The sequence below is a fragment of the Apis dorsata genome, unplaced genomic scaffold (assembly GCF_000469605.1).
Source record: "Apis dorsata unplaced genomic scaffold, Apis dorsata 1.3 scaffold_269, whole genome shotgun sequence".
In the NCBI taxonomy this organism is placed as follows: domain Eukaryota; kingdom Metazoa; phylum Arthropoda; class Insecta; order Hymenoptera; family Apidae; genus Apis; species Apis dorsata.
Window position 1 is genome coordinate 571,159 of NW_006263547.1, and position 14,972 is coordinate 586,130.

The following is a 14,972-nucleotide window of genomic DNA, read 5'->3' on the forward strand; positions in this document are numbered from 1 at the left end:
AAACCATACCAAATACAAAAAAACACTAAGAAAAGAAGATTTCGAAAATAAAGATAATGTTATATACATGATAGAGATATTAAGATATTAAAAAGAAGAAATGTTAATACAGTAGTGAATTGAAGTAAAAGCATTAGAGATTCAATAAGTAAATACAAGAAATATCAGCACTAAGGGGATAATGAGATGTTATTTTGTATCACTGAGATCTAACATCCAAAATTTCAAATGTATAAAATTCTTAATCGATTTTTTTGTTGTAAAGGCTGATTCAAGGAAGCTTGTTATTCATCAATAATTAAATGTCTAAGATTTATCGGGATCGATAATTGAAATAATCATGACTTCCTCCTTAGTAATTTCGCAAAAGCTCTCGCATACTGTATGCTAAAACTGTGCAGTTGAGGAACGTGTAACGTATTAGAGATATAAGACTGGAATAGCAGCGCTGTTTTAAGGTTACGAGAGCTTGCGAGCTTCAAAGTGGGTCAAAAGCCAGCGTGCCAGTACACTCGCCAACCTACTTGGAACGCATTCGAGCAGAGTCGCAAATATTCTTTCGCATCGTCTCCTCGCGACGGGGAATATCAACACAACAAACAGTTTTTATTATATTCAAATCAATTTGGACATGAAGTTGAAAAAGTTTTGATGGATGAAGCCAGTGGTGATTGATAACGAATAATTAAAAAATAAAAAAATATCTATTTCAAAAAATATTCTCATCAAGACCATTCATTTTTGCGGTTCTCTTCTCTTTTGAAATGAAATTTCTTTTGCATTGGATTTGTCAAAGATACTTGAAATTAATACGTTTACGATAGAAAAGATATAGAAGATTTAAAGAAATAGAAAACTATTAGTCTCTTGTGCATATTTTATTATTTTTCTTTCTATATTTTATCTATATTTATATTGTTCATATTGACTGTCTGCTCGCAAAGCATTAGACAGGAATTTTAAATCTTGATATGAAGAGAGATTTTCTTGCTCTGTTTTCTTCGTCTATTGAAAATCCGGAAGTAAATAGGAATATAAAGCGGAACGTCGATTACTCGAACCGTGAATTTGGAGTATTTGGATAATTAACAATAATTAGCAATAAATGTGACACAGAATTTTTTCTCATTTTTCTCTTTTTATTTTTTAAAATAGAAATATGCTTATATTGTATATAATGGAAAATTGTAATTAATTATATTTAATTATATATCAATTTTTACAATTAATACTTTCTCATTTGCATACTCATATCATTAATTTTAAAATAGATTAATATTGAGAAATGTAAAAATATTTTCACCATTAATAATAAGCAGTTTAATTATGATATTATCATTTATAGAGTAATTAATTAATTTTCTACTTTACACAAATATTATTTCGTTTTACATTAATTTTTAATTTTAATCATCAGCATTAAAAAGATATTAACATTAATAATACAAATATTTTCTAACTGGATTCTCAAGTATGAAGAAATAGTAATTTTTTATAATTATAATATCTCATTTATTTATTCCTCTTAATTTTTGTGTCTCTTCCCGTGATTATTATTATTTCCTGGCAATAGAAACACTTTCTGAATAGCAATATTGTATTATTTTCTCGTTAATTGTACTAATTAACCGTTCTCCATGTCGACTGTATAATTATTTTATTCAACTCCATCATCAAAGTCTATAATCTGTATCATTAACAGAGAATTGCGATTAATCTAATTATAAAATCGCTACTAAAATTTGATTGAATATAAGAAACAGGAATCCATTTATAATAAATAAAAATTTCTTTTAGAAACTCCTTAAAAAAAATAGCAATATATTTTGATGCAAATAATAACAAAACTTTTCAATTCAAAAAAATTTATCTCAATTTTTTTTACTGCATAATATCATATAATTTTGAACTTTCTTTCTTTTCTCTTCTGTTCACGTATGTGAAAAATCAATTGAAAATATATTTTATCAGATAAAATAATAACTATTAACTATTAACTATAATATTTTAACTATCTTCTTATTTTAGATAATACATTCTCATCTTCATGATCAAATTTTCTCAGAACAATACAATTTGATATATTTTTATTAAATGTTTTGTGTTTTAAAAATAGAAAAATATAGTTAAAATAATTATAGAACGTGAAAGAAAGTTTTTTTTTTTTATGAATAAAATTCATCCAATTAACAATTTTGTATATTTATAATTTCTTTATATTAATTATTTAATCAAAATTTAAGGTTGAAACACGATAAATAATTCAAAATGATGTCGTCGTATCTACTCGATACACGATTCAAGTGAAAAGATACAATAAATCATTTTAAAACGACAGGAAGCAGTGGGGTCCGGATTATTTTCAGTAGATGAGATATGGTTGTGTCCCAGTAGGAAACGTGAGACGATATTGGTATTCTGCCAAGCTAGAACAATGTATGGTCTCTCTCGTAAGGATAGAAAAAAGCCAAACGCCAGGGTCTCTTCTTGGCACGAAAGAATGATGCTCCATGATAATTACAACCTGTAAATACAGTGTGCGCTTATTTATCATGCATGCGACACAGGGTCGGATTAAATGTTGACTGAAATATTAAAAGGAAGCGCATTTTCATAAAAGCAATGAAAAAAAACCTATTGATTTATAAATATTAATCTGAAAAACTGAACTGAAAAAAGAAATTAAAATATCATTAAACATATTAAAATGTTGTTAAATAATAATAATTAAATTGCGGAAATTTGCATAAATTGTGCATTTATAGGATACTTAAATATGTAAAAATCTACAGAATGCACAGGATATACAAAAAAAAAACAAAATATCCAATGCAAAATATTTATTGTAATATTTCAATAAAACAAATTTTTATTTCATTTCTATTTATGAATTGTCCGCGTTCTATATTAAAGTAGATTTTATTTGATGTCAACCAGAGACAGGCAAGAACTGGAATGCTTAGAATGTTAATCATTTAATGGGGTATAATCGGTTAATAGGAGTCTGCATTCAGCCGAACTCCCATACACGCTGGATAACCACGTACGTATACTCCCTTTGTATTCCTTCGTTCATTTTTGTCATTATTTCAATGATAAAAATCATTTTGCCATTAGAAAAGATTTATTAGCACAATTGTGAAAGAATATAGAAAATAAAATGTTAATTTAAAAAAAATAATTATAAATTAGAATATTTAAAAAAAAAATGAACTATTCGATCTTTATGTTAATATAAAAAGAATTAAGAAAGTTTAGTTTTAAATTAAAAAAATAATAAAAAAAAAAGCAAAATATTAATATTGCTTATAATGAGAAAATACAAATTAGAACAAATCAATAATTATAATAATTATAATTGATATTAATTGTGCAGGACGTGGCATGATAAATGGTTGCTACCAGCAGCATGGTGTATGAGGAGATAGTCGGTATACGGGGCAGCTGACCCCAGCCGCCGCGCACGCTTTTCACGCGCGAAATGCCCCACAATTTAAATTCTGTTTCCGTCAACTCCGCCAATACGGGATCGAATCATCAGGCCTACATTCAACAACTTTATCACCGACAAAATGGAGATGGACTTCTTCAACCCGAAGTATATCGATATTATTATTCGTGATCTCTATATAAGGACACTTTGTTAACTGGCTATAAGTCTGGACCATGTTCAATTAATTATCAGAGATTTATCCCTTCTTCAATGACTTATAAATGACATACGGATATCTTATACCTTATGAAGTTATATAATAATAAATTTAATAATAAATAATTATAAAAAATAATTAAATTTGCAGAAAGAGCCAGTGGAGTTCGACACATCGCATTTGCGCGGTGCACCGGCCGAAGTCGAGGCACTGGTGCATAATATCAAAGAAGTTGCACAACAGTTCCTTTATCATTGGAGAACATTCCCAATTATCCTTCCACCACCATTGTCTACGTGCACAGAAGGTGAAGACACATTGGCGAGAAAGAAACATCATTTGAAAGACCTCTTTGTTGCACCTAGTTTCGACGAATTGGATTCAGTAGCTGTAGATTGCAAGGGTGAACCTAGGAGATTGACCAAGAAACAACTAGAAAGCATTAGCAAACGAGGGTAGGTTTTTCTATTGTTATTAAACATTTATTTAAATATTTATCTTCATTTTGATAGATAGCAGTAGTATCAGAATCTTAAACTCTTACTTCAAAAACATTTTTAATCTTGTAGTTGCAATATTTATCGAAAAAGTATAAGTTGCAAAATTTATATAAGATAATAATGTAATGCCAAGGCATGTATAAAAGATTTTTTAATGAAAAATATTGACTTAAAAAATCGAATAATAAAAATTTGAAAATAAATTTTCTAAAATTTTTAACGAATTTTATTGCAGCACAAGATTTAATAATGTTTATTTTTAAATTGAATATGCTTTAAAATACAATATTGTAGCGATTATAACTCGTAGAATTAAATATTAGCAATTTTTTTGTGCACAATATATAAAAAGTCGTGAGTACTTACTAACAGATAATTATTTTAAAGCTTGAATAAAATTCTTACTGATGCAAATGCTAGTTTTTTTTTTTAAGATATAGATATTTTTAAGAAATATATAATATAAGATAATTTTAGGAAGTATGTTTGTAAAAATTTATCGTCATATGTATGCGTAATATGTATGTAATTTATTGATCAAATTTCGAAAATAAAAAAGAATTTTTGTTCTTCAATTTGCTTAATTTATTAAAATACAAAATCGATACATTTATTCTACATATTATTCTATTAATTGAAAAAAATGTATATACAATTATTTTAATAAAATAAAAATAATGATATAAACTAAATTCCAAAGGTATATCCTTTTCAAGAGTAAAATCAAATCACTATTCTTTTGTTACTGATATTCTCTAACAATTTTTGTAAAGCTTTCAGAAGGAGAAATATGGGAAACCGAAGAAGCTGAATGCCACTCAATTGGAGAGCATTCGAAGATGCGGGTATGTCACACAACCAGTGTCACACAATATATTGATCAAAATGTTAAAAAGTTACAGTGACTTTGACAGAAATTTGAAGATAAAAATTATTTAATATTTTGTAATCACTTTTTTTTTTTAAATAAAAGATTTGTTTTTAAAAACCCAATCTTAAACGTCACCATAAAACCTTTATTAAAAACAACATGGTCAGAACTTTACTTTGAAAAAACTAGCAATTCATTAATCAATTAATTCTCAATTAATAATTCCCATTCGAATAATAATTAAATAAATAATATTAGCTATAAAAAAAATTTATATCTGGTCTATGAAGAGATTTTATAAAGATAACACAGCTTGTAACAATAATACTTAAGCAATAACAGCATGAAATAAATTTTAAATATTAAAAATATAATAATATATGGTAGATTGTATTATTTAATTTTTATAGTGTATAAATTACAGCTTGTATTATAGCACATAATTTTTATAAATAGCTCTAGCTCTATAAATAAGAATAGAAAAAATAATATTTTTTATATTAATTATTTACTAATAAGTAAATTAATAGATTTCGCATAATTAGATGAACTGTAAAATAATTGGATTAAAAATTAATTTCATTGGAACAACTCTATATATTTTCCAGAATATTTTTGTTTTTTATATACGTGTATATATTAAATGTATTTTTTTATTTATAATATAGACATAACATTCTGTTCCTGGATTTTTTCGATATATTCTTTTTTTTTTTTCATTTTAAAACCAATTATATTCATATATGTTTTTAATTTTCAGAGAATTCGAAGTAGATTCGATCAATTTCGCTGGACAAACACATCGATGGAGATTGAGTGGACTTCTTCAGCGTGGACGGGACAGAAGACGAGACGCATTACTTCGAGATCTCGCTTTAGCAACTAGATTTCTTGTAGTTACAGCAAAAGCTAGATTAATCTCCCATTGTTTCAGTGTATCGCAATCTCTGAAAGCATTAATAACGGGATTACTACGGCTTCTTGGTAGATATTTATTAAAAAATTATTTATAAGAATTCATATTACAACAATATTATTCAACTGTAATTTAACTTTATTATATATTATTTTAGATATAGTAATTGGTGTGCCATCTCTTCAAGCACATAATTTAGATGCCAAAATTAGGGAGGAGCGGTGTCGATACTTGGTTGCCGAATTAGTATGCAGGGTAAATTATTAATTATTAATAATTGACTTCAAGATTAGAAAAGCAAACAAATTTTTATATTCAAAAAATACTTTAAGAAATCTTATTACAAATTACAGCCCGAATACGAAGATTCTTTAGAACTTTTATGTGGTTTCGTACGAAAACAACTTCGACGTGCGACAATGGAAAAATTCGAAGTAGAAAGAGAACTATCGCAACTATTGCCTATCCCGGTACCTTTCGTATTTGGGACTCCTGCTGGAGCAGTGGTTGATCTTAGATTATTTAGCAGAGACATTATCAAAAAAGCTTTACCGATTTTAGTTGCTATTTTGGAGAGAGAGACACGAGGCTGGTTTCTTCATTTCAGAGAAAGACTGATATCTGAATTGAGAGCACGGAAAAAACCAGATGAAGAGATTGAAAGAGTATGTTTTACTTACATTTATTTTAAATATATAAAATATATTTTTCTTCTTACATTCTTCTGATCACGTTTAGGAGGTCAATGAAGCTGTTATGCGAGAATATTTACAACGAGTATTCTCTAATATTTTATCGCATCCAGACATACTCGATCTTGGTAATGGAATCGCTCAGCTATTAGTTCAACAAGCACAATCGGTTGTATTGATGCACCGAGCCGTAAAAACCGTACAACGTAAACTGGTACAAACTAAAGAAGCATTGAAATATCATATAGAAAATGAACATCCAGTTCTGTCGCGAATAGAACCGTGGATGCGCGATAGAATGAGAGAAGTCGAAGAAAAATTCATCGAAGAGTGTGAATGGAGTGCTCATGAAGAAGCTCTCACATTGTGCACTCATCAAAATTTGCAGCAGACAGTTTATTTTCTTAACCGTGATTTAACTTTTATGAAAGAGGTACTTATTCTTATTAATATTTTTTATTTTTATATATGAATACGTATTATATATTAAAAAATATTTTATGAATATATTTCTCTTAGCGAGAACCAGTTTTATTAAAAGAATTACGCAAAGTGAAAACACCTACGAGAAGTTTTCAATGGCCAACTCAAATATGGTTTCCAAAAAATTGGATCATCAGACGTAATTTTCAGGGTCAGTCTGAAATTATACCAACAGTACTAAGCAATACTCCAACATCTATTACTACACCTCGTGCAGATCCAAGTCAGCCTGTTTTCTTAGTGGAAAGAGAAATTGTACACACAACAACAACAAGGTAATTCTTTCTGATGTTAAATTTTGTGCAAAACTGATTCTATGAACTCGTATGAACAGATGGCCTATGTGGCGTTGGATTAATTATGTAGCCAGAACGTGGTGTTGGACATGGAATGCAATGTTTCTACTAGGCGTAGCAGTACCATGGTGTAGTCCAGTTTCCATACGAGCTTTATTACTCGTACAACCCTTTACTCCCGATCTAGAATTGAGTCAATTGAATGGAACATTGTTTCCCAGAAAATCATCTCAAATGCCTACTCTTTGTTCTCGATTAATAGCACTTTGGAGACATATTAGCAAAAGTCGGACACATTTTGAAACGGAACCGGATACTGGTAAATTAAATAAAAATAAATTAAATATGTATATTTTTTTAAATATTATATGTATGTATTATATCATGTATTAAATATATGTATGTATTATATCATATTCATAATCTCAGATTAATAGTCTTATTTTTTTATGACAGGATTTATTGGAAAAGGAATGACAAGGCATTTAAACAGATTATGGAATTATGGCATGAAAGGTCTTTTAGGAACACTTATTATATTATTTGTTTTTCCTGTCGTTTGTATAGTTACAAGTTTAGGATCACTTTTTATTGCACTTACTGCAATTTTATGGTTTGTTTTTTATATTTATATAAAATTATATATCTAATATTAAGAAATATTAATTACTTCTTTTTTTTATTTTAGGATGCCTTTAATCACTTTAACGTTACATGCATTCATGGCGCTTATAATGGATTTAGATAGTCCAGAGCCAAGTAGAAATCGATATTTGGTGATTATGGAAGCATTAGTTTGGAATATCGGAATACAAGGCTGTTTGCAACCAATTGCTGCATTAATTGTTGCTCTTATTTTATGTCCTATCATTTCTTTTGTGATACTTACAGGTATAATAACATTTTTTTGATAAATTACTTTGAATAATTGATAATTTACTTGTAATTAATTTGATTTCTATTTGACATTTATTTAAAATGTGTTATCAAATAGTTGCTGTGATACGTTATTGGATTAGAGTGGTTTGGGATACGATTATGTTTCATTTAGTAATAAAAAATAGAGGTCGTATACCTGCCAGTGATAGTTTTGTGGTTAAAAGAATAGCTGGACCAGGGTTAACTTCTGATTATTATTATCAAGTAAGTATCTAAATCAAATAAGTATTTAAATTAAAATTAAATATTAAACTTATAATTATTATTGTAAAAATATTTGAAATAGCTATTATATTAATTATCATTATTACAGATTAGACCTGAACAAGCATTAGCTGCATTCGAAGCAAAACTAGAGTTAGATGAATTGTTAGCTTTTCAACAAGAAACAGAACGATTAATTACACAACCACAGAGAGATTTTACTCAATTTATAGAAGCCTGTTTTGGCCCATTTGCTGCTAGTCTTGCTAAAACAAAAGATCCGTACAAATCACTGGAAAAAGAAGCCAAAGATCTAATTGCTGTATTACATGAAAAATTAGATAGACGTAGAAAAAATTTGCAAACTGGTCTTGGAATGGTTGTAAGAAGTAAAATAAAACTTACCACTTTTGATCTAAAGGTAATTATTAAAATATCTTTCATTTCTAAAATTTTTTTAGATAATTTTACAAATTTATAATTTTATTTTTAGGTAGTAATACAACAAGGAGCATTGATGCTAGAACGTCTTTATCCCAGTCATGTATTTGCGAGATTATCTGGGAACGAAGAAGATTTTTGGGAAAATAAAGGCTTAAGTGCTGGTGATTGGGCTGGTTTAGCTGGGCTTATGTACGCAGACATTTTCAGTTTAAATTTTCTTCAACCTCTCGACGATGCAGATACAAAATTTAGATTAGAAGCTCATCCAGGTGTCGATTTGTCGCGTTATACAGATATAGTTCATAGTACTGAAATTGGTGGTACCAATGGACCAGATTTACTTGGCGCCGTTTATGCACCACGTGGAAATATACAAGTTTACAGTCCTTATCTAGAAGTTTCTGCTTTCAATCCACGAGCTAAACAGACTAGTAACAGCAGAAAATCTGATAAACGATGGTAAAAGATACTCTAAATTTTTATTTTAAAAATATTAAAAGAAAATTTATTTAGAAAACAAAATATAAAAATCAATATATAAAATAAAATTGAAAATTTTTTTTTATGTTTTTAGTGATACTGGAGGACTTTTAACATCAACAAAAATCAGAAGACGCACAACATCTACAAATGGTACAACAGAGACACGTTGGCAACCATGGAAACGGCAAATTCGTCCTTATAGTGCAGAAAAATTGCTCATTCCACTTCCGATTCCGCATCCAGCTCACATAGCTGTTACTATTCATAATCGTGATTCTGAAAATCCGATTCCGCTCGATTCGGAACTTTGTCAAAACATATTGAAAGCAATTGAAGAATCGCCCGGTGAAATGTCCACTGAATATGTTAGTCGTTATAGGGGGGCTGCAGATTCTAGTTTCGATTCAGTAGCTTCGCATTCTTCAGTTTCTATTGAAACTGGTTTAGATAAAGATAACGAAACACAGGAAACGACAAACACTGAAAAAGAGGGTGAAACTTATCATTGGACATTGTCAAATTGGGATGGTGGTATGACGAGAAGAAGAAACAATTCTGGATCTATAAAAGTTGATCTAGCATCTCCAGAAGACGTTACTCTGGATACAGATACCACCAGAGTGATGTTCAGTACATATGGAACAACTGTTTAAACTGAATTTACTGTTATATCAGGTAAATATATTATATATAATAGGTGCAAGTAGAAACAAATAAGTGTAACTATGCAGAAGTTTAGATTTAGATCTTTTATTTATTATAATATATATTATAATTTTTTAAAATCTGCATTTATTTGTTTGATTTTTATTACAAAGAAATACATTAAGTCAAATCCTTTTTCATAAAAAAAGAAATTATATTTTAAATTAACTTTATTTAAAAAATAAAAAATAAAAATCATAAATTATATTAAATTGAATTGCACTTCGGAATTTAATTCGAGAGATAAGACTAGAAAATATGTTTTTTCTTTTATAATCAACATCATTTTAAAATATAACAAAAAATGTATAAAAATATATAAAAATTTCAAAAATAGTAAATTTCAAATATGTGCCTATTATAGCACATTATCAAAATCATTTTATCTTAATATTTTACAAAACAAATATAGGCAAAATAATATTAAATATTGGAAATAAATGTTTTGCAGAATTTACATTAATATATTATGTATAATAAAAATACCAATATTATTTTCATTGCAACAGAATATCATCTTCTGTGTCTAACTATATGTTATAAATCTATTTTCTGAATTGGTTTTTGATTAATTTAATTAATCAGTGATAATTATTAAAAATATTCATTTTTATTAAAAACTTAAATAAACCGTTATGGTGGGTGTTGATATAATGATAAGTATAGAATGCTCATCTGCGAAGTCTGGGATGTCATTACAAATTCATAACTTTTATGTATACAGATTATATACAGAGTCAAATAATTAAAAAGTTAAAATGGCCAGCGCCATTAAAAAAAAAACATCTTTAAATCTATGTTAAAAAAGTTATACAATATTCTTATTGATATATTGTATATAGATAGTTAATTGTATAAATAAACTTGTTAATATAATAATAATTTAAATACATTTTCTTCTTGTTCAAACTAAAGGCTATTCAAAGAAATACATAAAACTTTACTCTTTTTTGATATTTATATAATTCATGTGAAATAATATTATAAAATTATTTCGTTATAAAATATTTATAAAATTTCAAGCTGCCAGTATATCAGATAATCTGACAGTAAAACTGTTCAAACTAATTATGATTAATTTTTTTTTTTTTTTTTTTTTTTCTTAATAATACACCACTATTAAAAAAAATTTAAAATTTTTAAAAAAAAAAAAAACAATAAAAAAAAAAAAAAAAATTTTTTTTTTTTTTTTTATTGTTTTTTTTTTTTTTAAAAATTTTAAATTTTTTTTAATAGTGGTGTATTATTAAGAAAAAAAAAAAAAAAAAAATTTTTTTTTTTTTTTTTATTGTTTTTTTTTTTTTTAAAAATTTTAAATTTTTTTTAATAGTGGTGTATTATTAAGAAAAAAAAAAAAAAAAAAATTTTTTTTTTTTTTTTTTTTTTTTCCTAAGTATACTAGCACAATTTAAAAAATTTTATAATTTTTAATTGGAATTATTTTACATTTATAAATTCATTAAATTGTACACATATGTTTGCACATATTTGTTTAATGATGTATTTATTTTAAATGAATCTTTTTATGATTAAACTTTTTTAAATGTTATTTTTAATTATATTTTTTTTTTATTATTGATATATATATTTATTAATTGATTATATTATATTTTTGAAACTAATATAGTATTTGTATTCAACTATAATAATCATACAGTATAGAATATATATATTCTTATCTTCTATTGTATTGAGAATATTGAGGCATATTATGAAAATAAGAATTTTCAATAATAAGAAAGAAATGTATTATATACAATCTTTAATATTTAAATATATTAATTAAAAAAAATTTTAATAAAAATTTGAAATTGCACAATTTAAAATGTATTGATGATGATAACAATGCAATACACTACAAAAGTTATTCATATTTGGATTATAACATCTTAAAATTGTCTCAATGCAATTGAAAGAAATGCAAAATTTTAAATATTTCATTTTAATAATATTTAAATATATTTAAATATTATCTCTATTAAAAAAAAATGCATTTTATTTAAATGCAATAATTAAAATCTTAAAAAATACTCACTAAAATCCGATAAAAATATTTATAATAGATATTTAATTAGATGTCATAAACCATAAAAATATTAAATAATAACAATTATACAATTTTTTGATCAGTTTTTGTTTGCTGTCAAACTGAAATAAATAATAGTTAAGAAACTAAGCGCTCCATTTTTAAAGAAAGGCACATTTTTAAAATTGCCTAGGAATTTATTACTATAATATATAAGTCCATTCAAAAAAAACATCCAATGAAAATACTGTTATAGTTTTTACTGACTATACAGTTAATTAATAATTGCATAATATCCATCCAAGGAGTGCTCAAAATTAGTGAAAATCTAATTATGTCTGATGGCAAACAGAATAATGCAATGTAAAAATAAGAAACTTATTCTAATGAAATGTACACGTATATAATATTTTTTGTTGTAGAATCAATGTCAAATAACATTGACTTTTATAATATTATTCTTTTTTATATAATTATTAATACATAATTATCACATTTATTTATTACTCTAAGAAAAATTATTTCATTTTATTATTAAAATATAAACATATTGAGTTGCTAATTTCTTAAAATAAAATTTAAAAGAAAATAAATAATTTTTCTATTAACTTACATACTTTTTTAATGGCAATAAAAAACTAAATTTATTATAAATTTTGAAAACTTTAAAGAAATATTTTAAATTATTATATATAATTAATTTATGAAAAAAAAGATTGAAATATAATATTCAAATATGATTTCTCATAGAAAACGAAAAATGCATAAACGAATAAAAAATCGGTAATACATAATTATAATAGTAAAAATTATAAACAAATGTTATCATGAATCATGAATATATATTAATCAAACATGCGTACGTACAAACCAAATGTGTATTATTTTCATATATTGTAAAAACATTATATTTTTATCAGTCTAACAAATGATTCATATTTAGTTTGTGTCTAGGTAAGTTAGTATATTATAAGACTTTATTTAAATACATAACGGACAAAAACACAATTGTACAAAGTCAAATAAGTTATGAAATTTAAATATACATTTGCAATATTCATATATCAGAACCAACCATTATGAAATCATAATTAATTATAAATTTATAGAATTTACTTATTAAATTGCATGTAGAATTATAGTTCTTTAAAAAAACATTTATTTATAATTGTTACACTATTTTCCATTTGATATATATTTTAATTTTTAATTCCTATTAAAATGTAAAGTTGTATAAAACTATAGTTTGCATATAATAATTGTATAATGTAATATATTAGCAATATTTTTAGCGATTTATTAAAAAATTTTACTTATGATGATTTTTTTTATTACTATTAATTATTTATATTTATCAGATAAAATTCCCTTCTGCATTTCAAAGCATTGTACGTTTCTTCTTAATATCATCGTACTTTACGTTTTTGTATACATTAAACATAAGTGTGATAAAAAGATGGTCATATTTTAATGCTTTTTTCCTATTTAGTATAAGAGATTTTACAAAAAAAATATATTTAAAAAAAAAGATAAAATGAACAATTTAACAATAATTTAATACATTCTTTTTATTTTATTGCATACTTATCATATATTAAAATATAACATCAATTTTATGTTTCATATATACGTTGTCGTATAAAAGTTTGAAGTTTTCAACAATTTTTTATTAATTTTTATCAATATATTATAATATAATTATAATCAATATATTTTAATAATCTTTATCAATATAATATTTTTCTATATATGTTTATTATTTTAGTAAAAAAAATATGAGAATATTTAAACATAAAAACAAATCGTTTTAAATCACGCATATATTGTAAATAAAATTTGTCATGTATCTTCGCTCTGATTGGTTGAAAAACAGTACTTTATTTTATATATATCTCCATAATTGTGCATGTTTTATAAAGTGTTATTTCTTTATATGCGTATTGCTTAAGTGAAAATTGTAAATTTATAAATTCTATTTAAATAAGATGAAAAGCACAGAATAATTATTTAATAAATAAAATTAATTCTTTAAAATCTTTATCTTGCGAAAATACGAATTTCTATTCTAGAAAAATACAAGTTTTTAGTATGTATCTACATAAGAGGGGGAAAGTAAGTGAATTCGCTCGTGCGCGACAAGGTGATGTTAAACGTTGCATATCGCGGTTTACAAATCACAAAACGTGGTCAGACAAGTTTAGACGATCGTCGTCGAAGAAAAATTAATGAAGCTGACCATACTCAACTCATATATCTAAATATGTATCAAAATCGTTGTAAAGAAGTGATAAGAAATAATGATTCATACGCGTAACCTATATGATAAAAACTTTAGCAATGAATAAACGCCTGTGATATACATTAAGGTTGCATTAAGAAAAATCGAATTGTGAAATGTGTAAAATCAGTGTGACCAAAGAAGTAATATAGTATAAAATTAATATGGTGTAGAAGTGAAAGTGAAGGAATGAACAAGATTGAATCGTTGCATTGAATCAATAGCAATTATCAGCAATGAACAAGATAAATTTCAATAAATAAAATAAATAGACCGGATATTTTCACGCGTATCATTTTGCTTTTATATTTCATAACATAATATGAATTATAATAATTATTTATTGATAAATTACGTTATATTATATAAAATTTTTATTGGACTACATATATTTTTAAAGAAATTAAATATTAATCTGAAGTATATTTAAATAACAATAGAAACTGCTTATAAGAGAAAGAAATAATTCCTTGAATTATATTGAA

General features: G+C 25.4%; 1 protein-coding gene across 4 annotated transcripts in view; it reads left to right on the forward strand.

Moving 5' to 3' along the window:
- Positions 1-10,966, forward strand: part of LOC102679161 — a 26,687-nt gene extending 15,721 nt beyond the window's left edge. The window contains exons 2-17 of one of the 4 annotated variants that reach the window (XM_031510963.1): positions 3,001-3,043; positions 3,377-3,598; positions 3,801-4,105; positions 4,924-4,995; positions 5,782-6,005; positions 6,095-6,192; positions 6,291-6,602; positions 6,676-7,062; positions 7,149-7,387; positions 7,447-7,727; positions 7,865-8,021; positions 8,097-8,299; positions 8,403-8,551; positions 8,661-8,972; positions 9,045-9,454; positions 9,570-10,131. In XM_031510963.1, the coding sequence (XP_031366823.1) occupies positions 3,482-3,598; positions 3,801-4,105; positions 4,924-4,995; positions 5,782-6,005; positions 6,095-6,192; positions 6,291-6,602; positions 6,676-7,062; positions 7,149-7,387; positions 7,447-7,727; positions 7,865-8,021; positions 8,097-8,299; positions 8,403-8,551; positions 8,661-8,972; positions 9,045-9,454; positions 9,570-10,131 (3,828 nt within the window). In that variant the 5' untranslated portion in view covers positions 3,001-3,043; positions 3,377-3,481. Of the gene's footprint in view, positions 1-2,999; positions 3,044-3,376; positions 3,599-3,800; positions 4,106-4,923; positions 4,996-5,781; positions 6,006-6,094; positions 6,193-6,290; positions 6,603-6,675; positions 7,063-7,148; positions 7,388-7,446; positions 7,728-7,864; positions 8,022-8,096; positions 8,300-8,402; positions 8,552-8,660; positions 8,973-9,044; positions 9,455-9,569 lie in introns of those variants that run through there. The other 3 variants (XM_031510962.1, XM_006616620.2, XM_006616622.2) reach the window with 3 other exon arrangements.
- Positions 10,967-14,972: the final 4,006 nt, after the last annotated feature.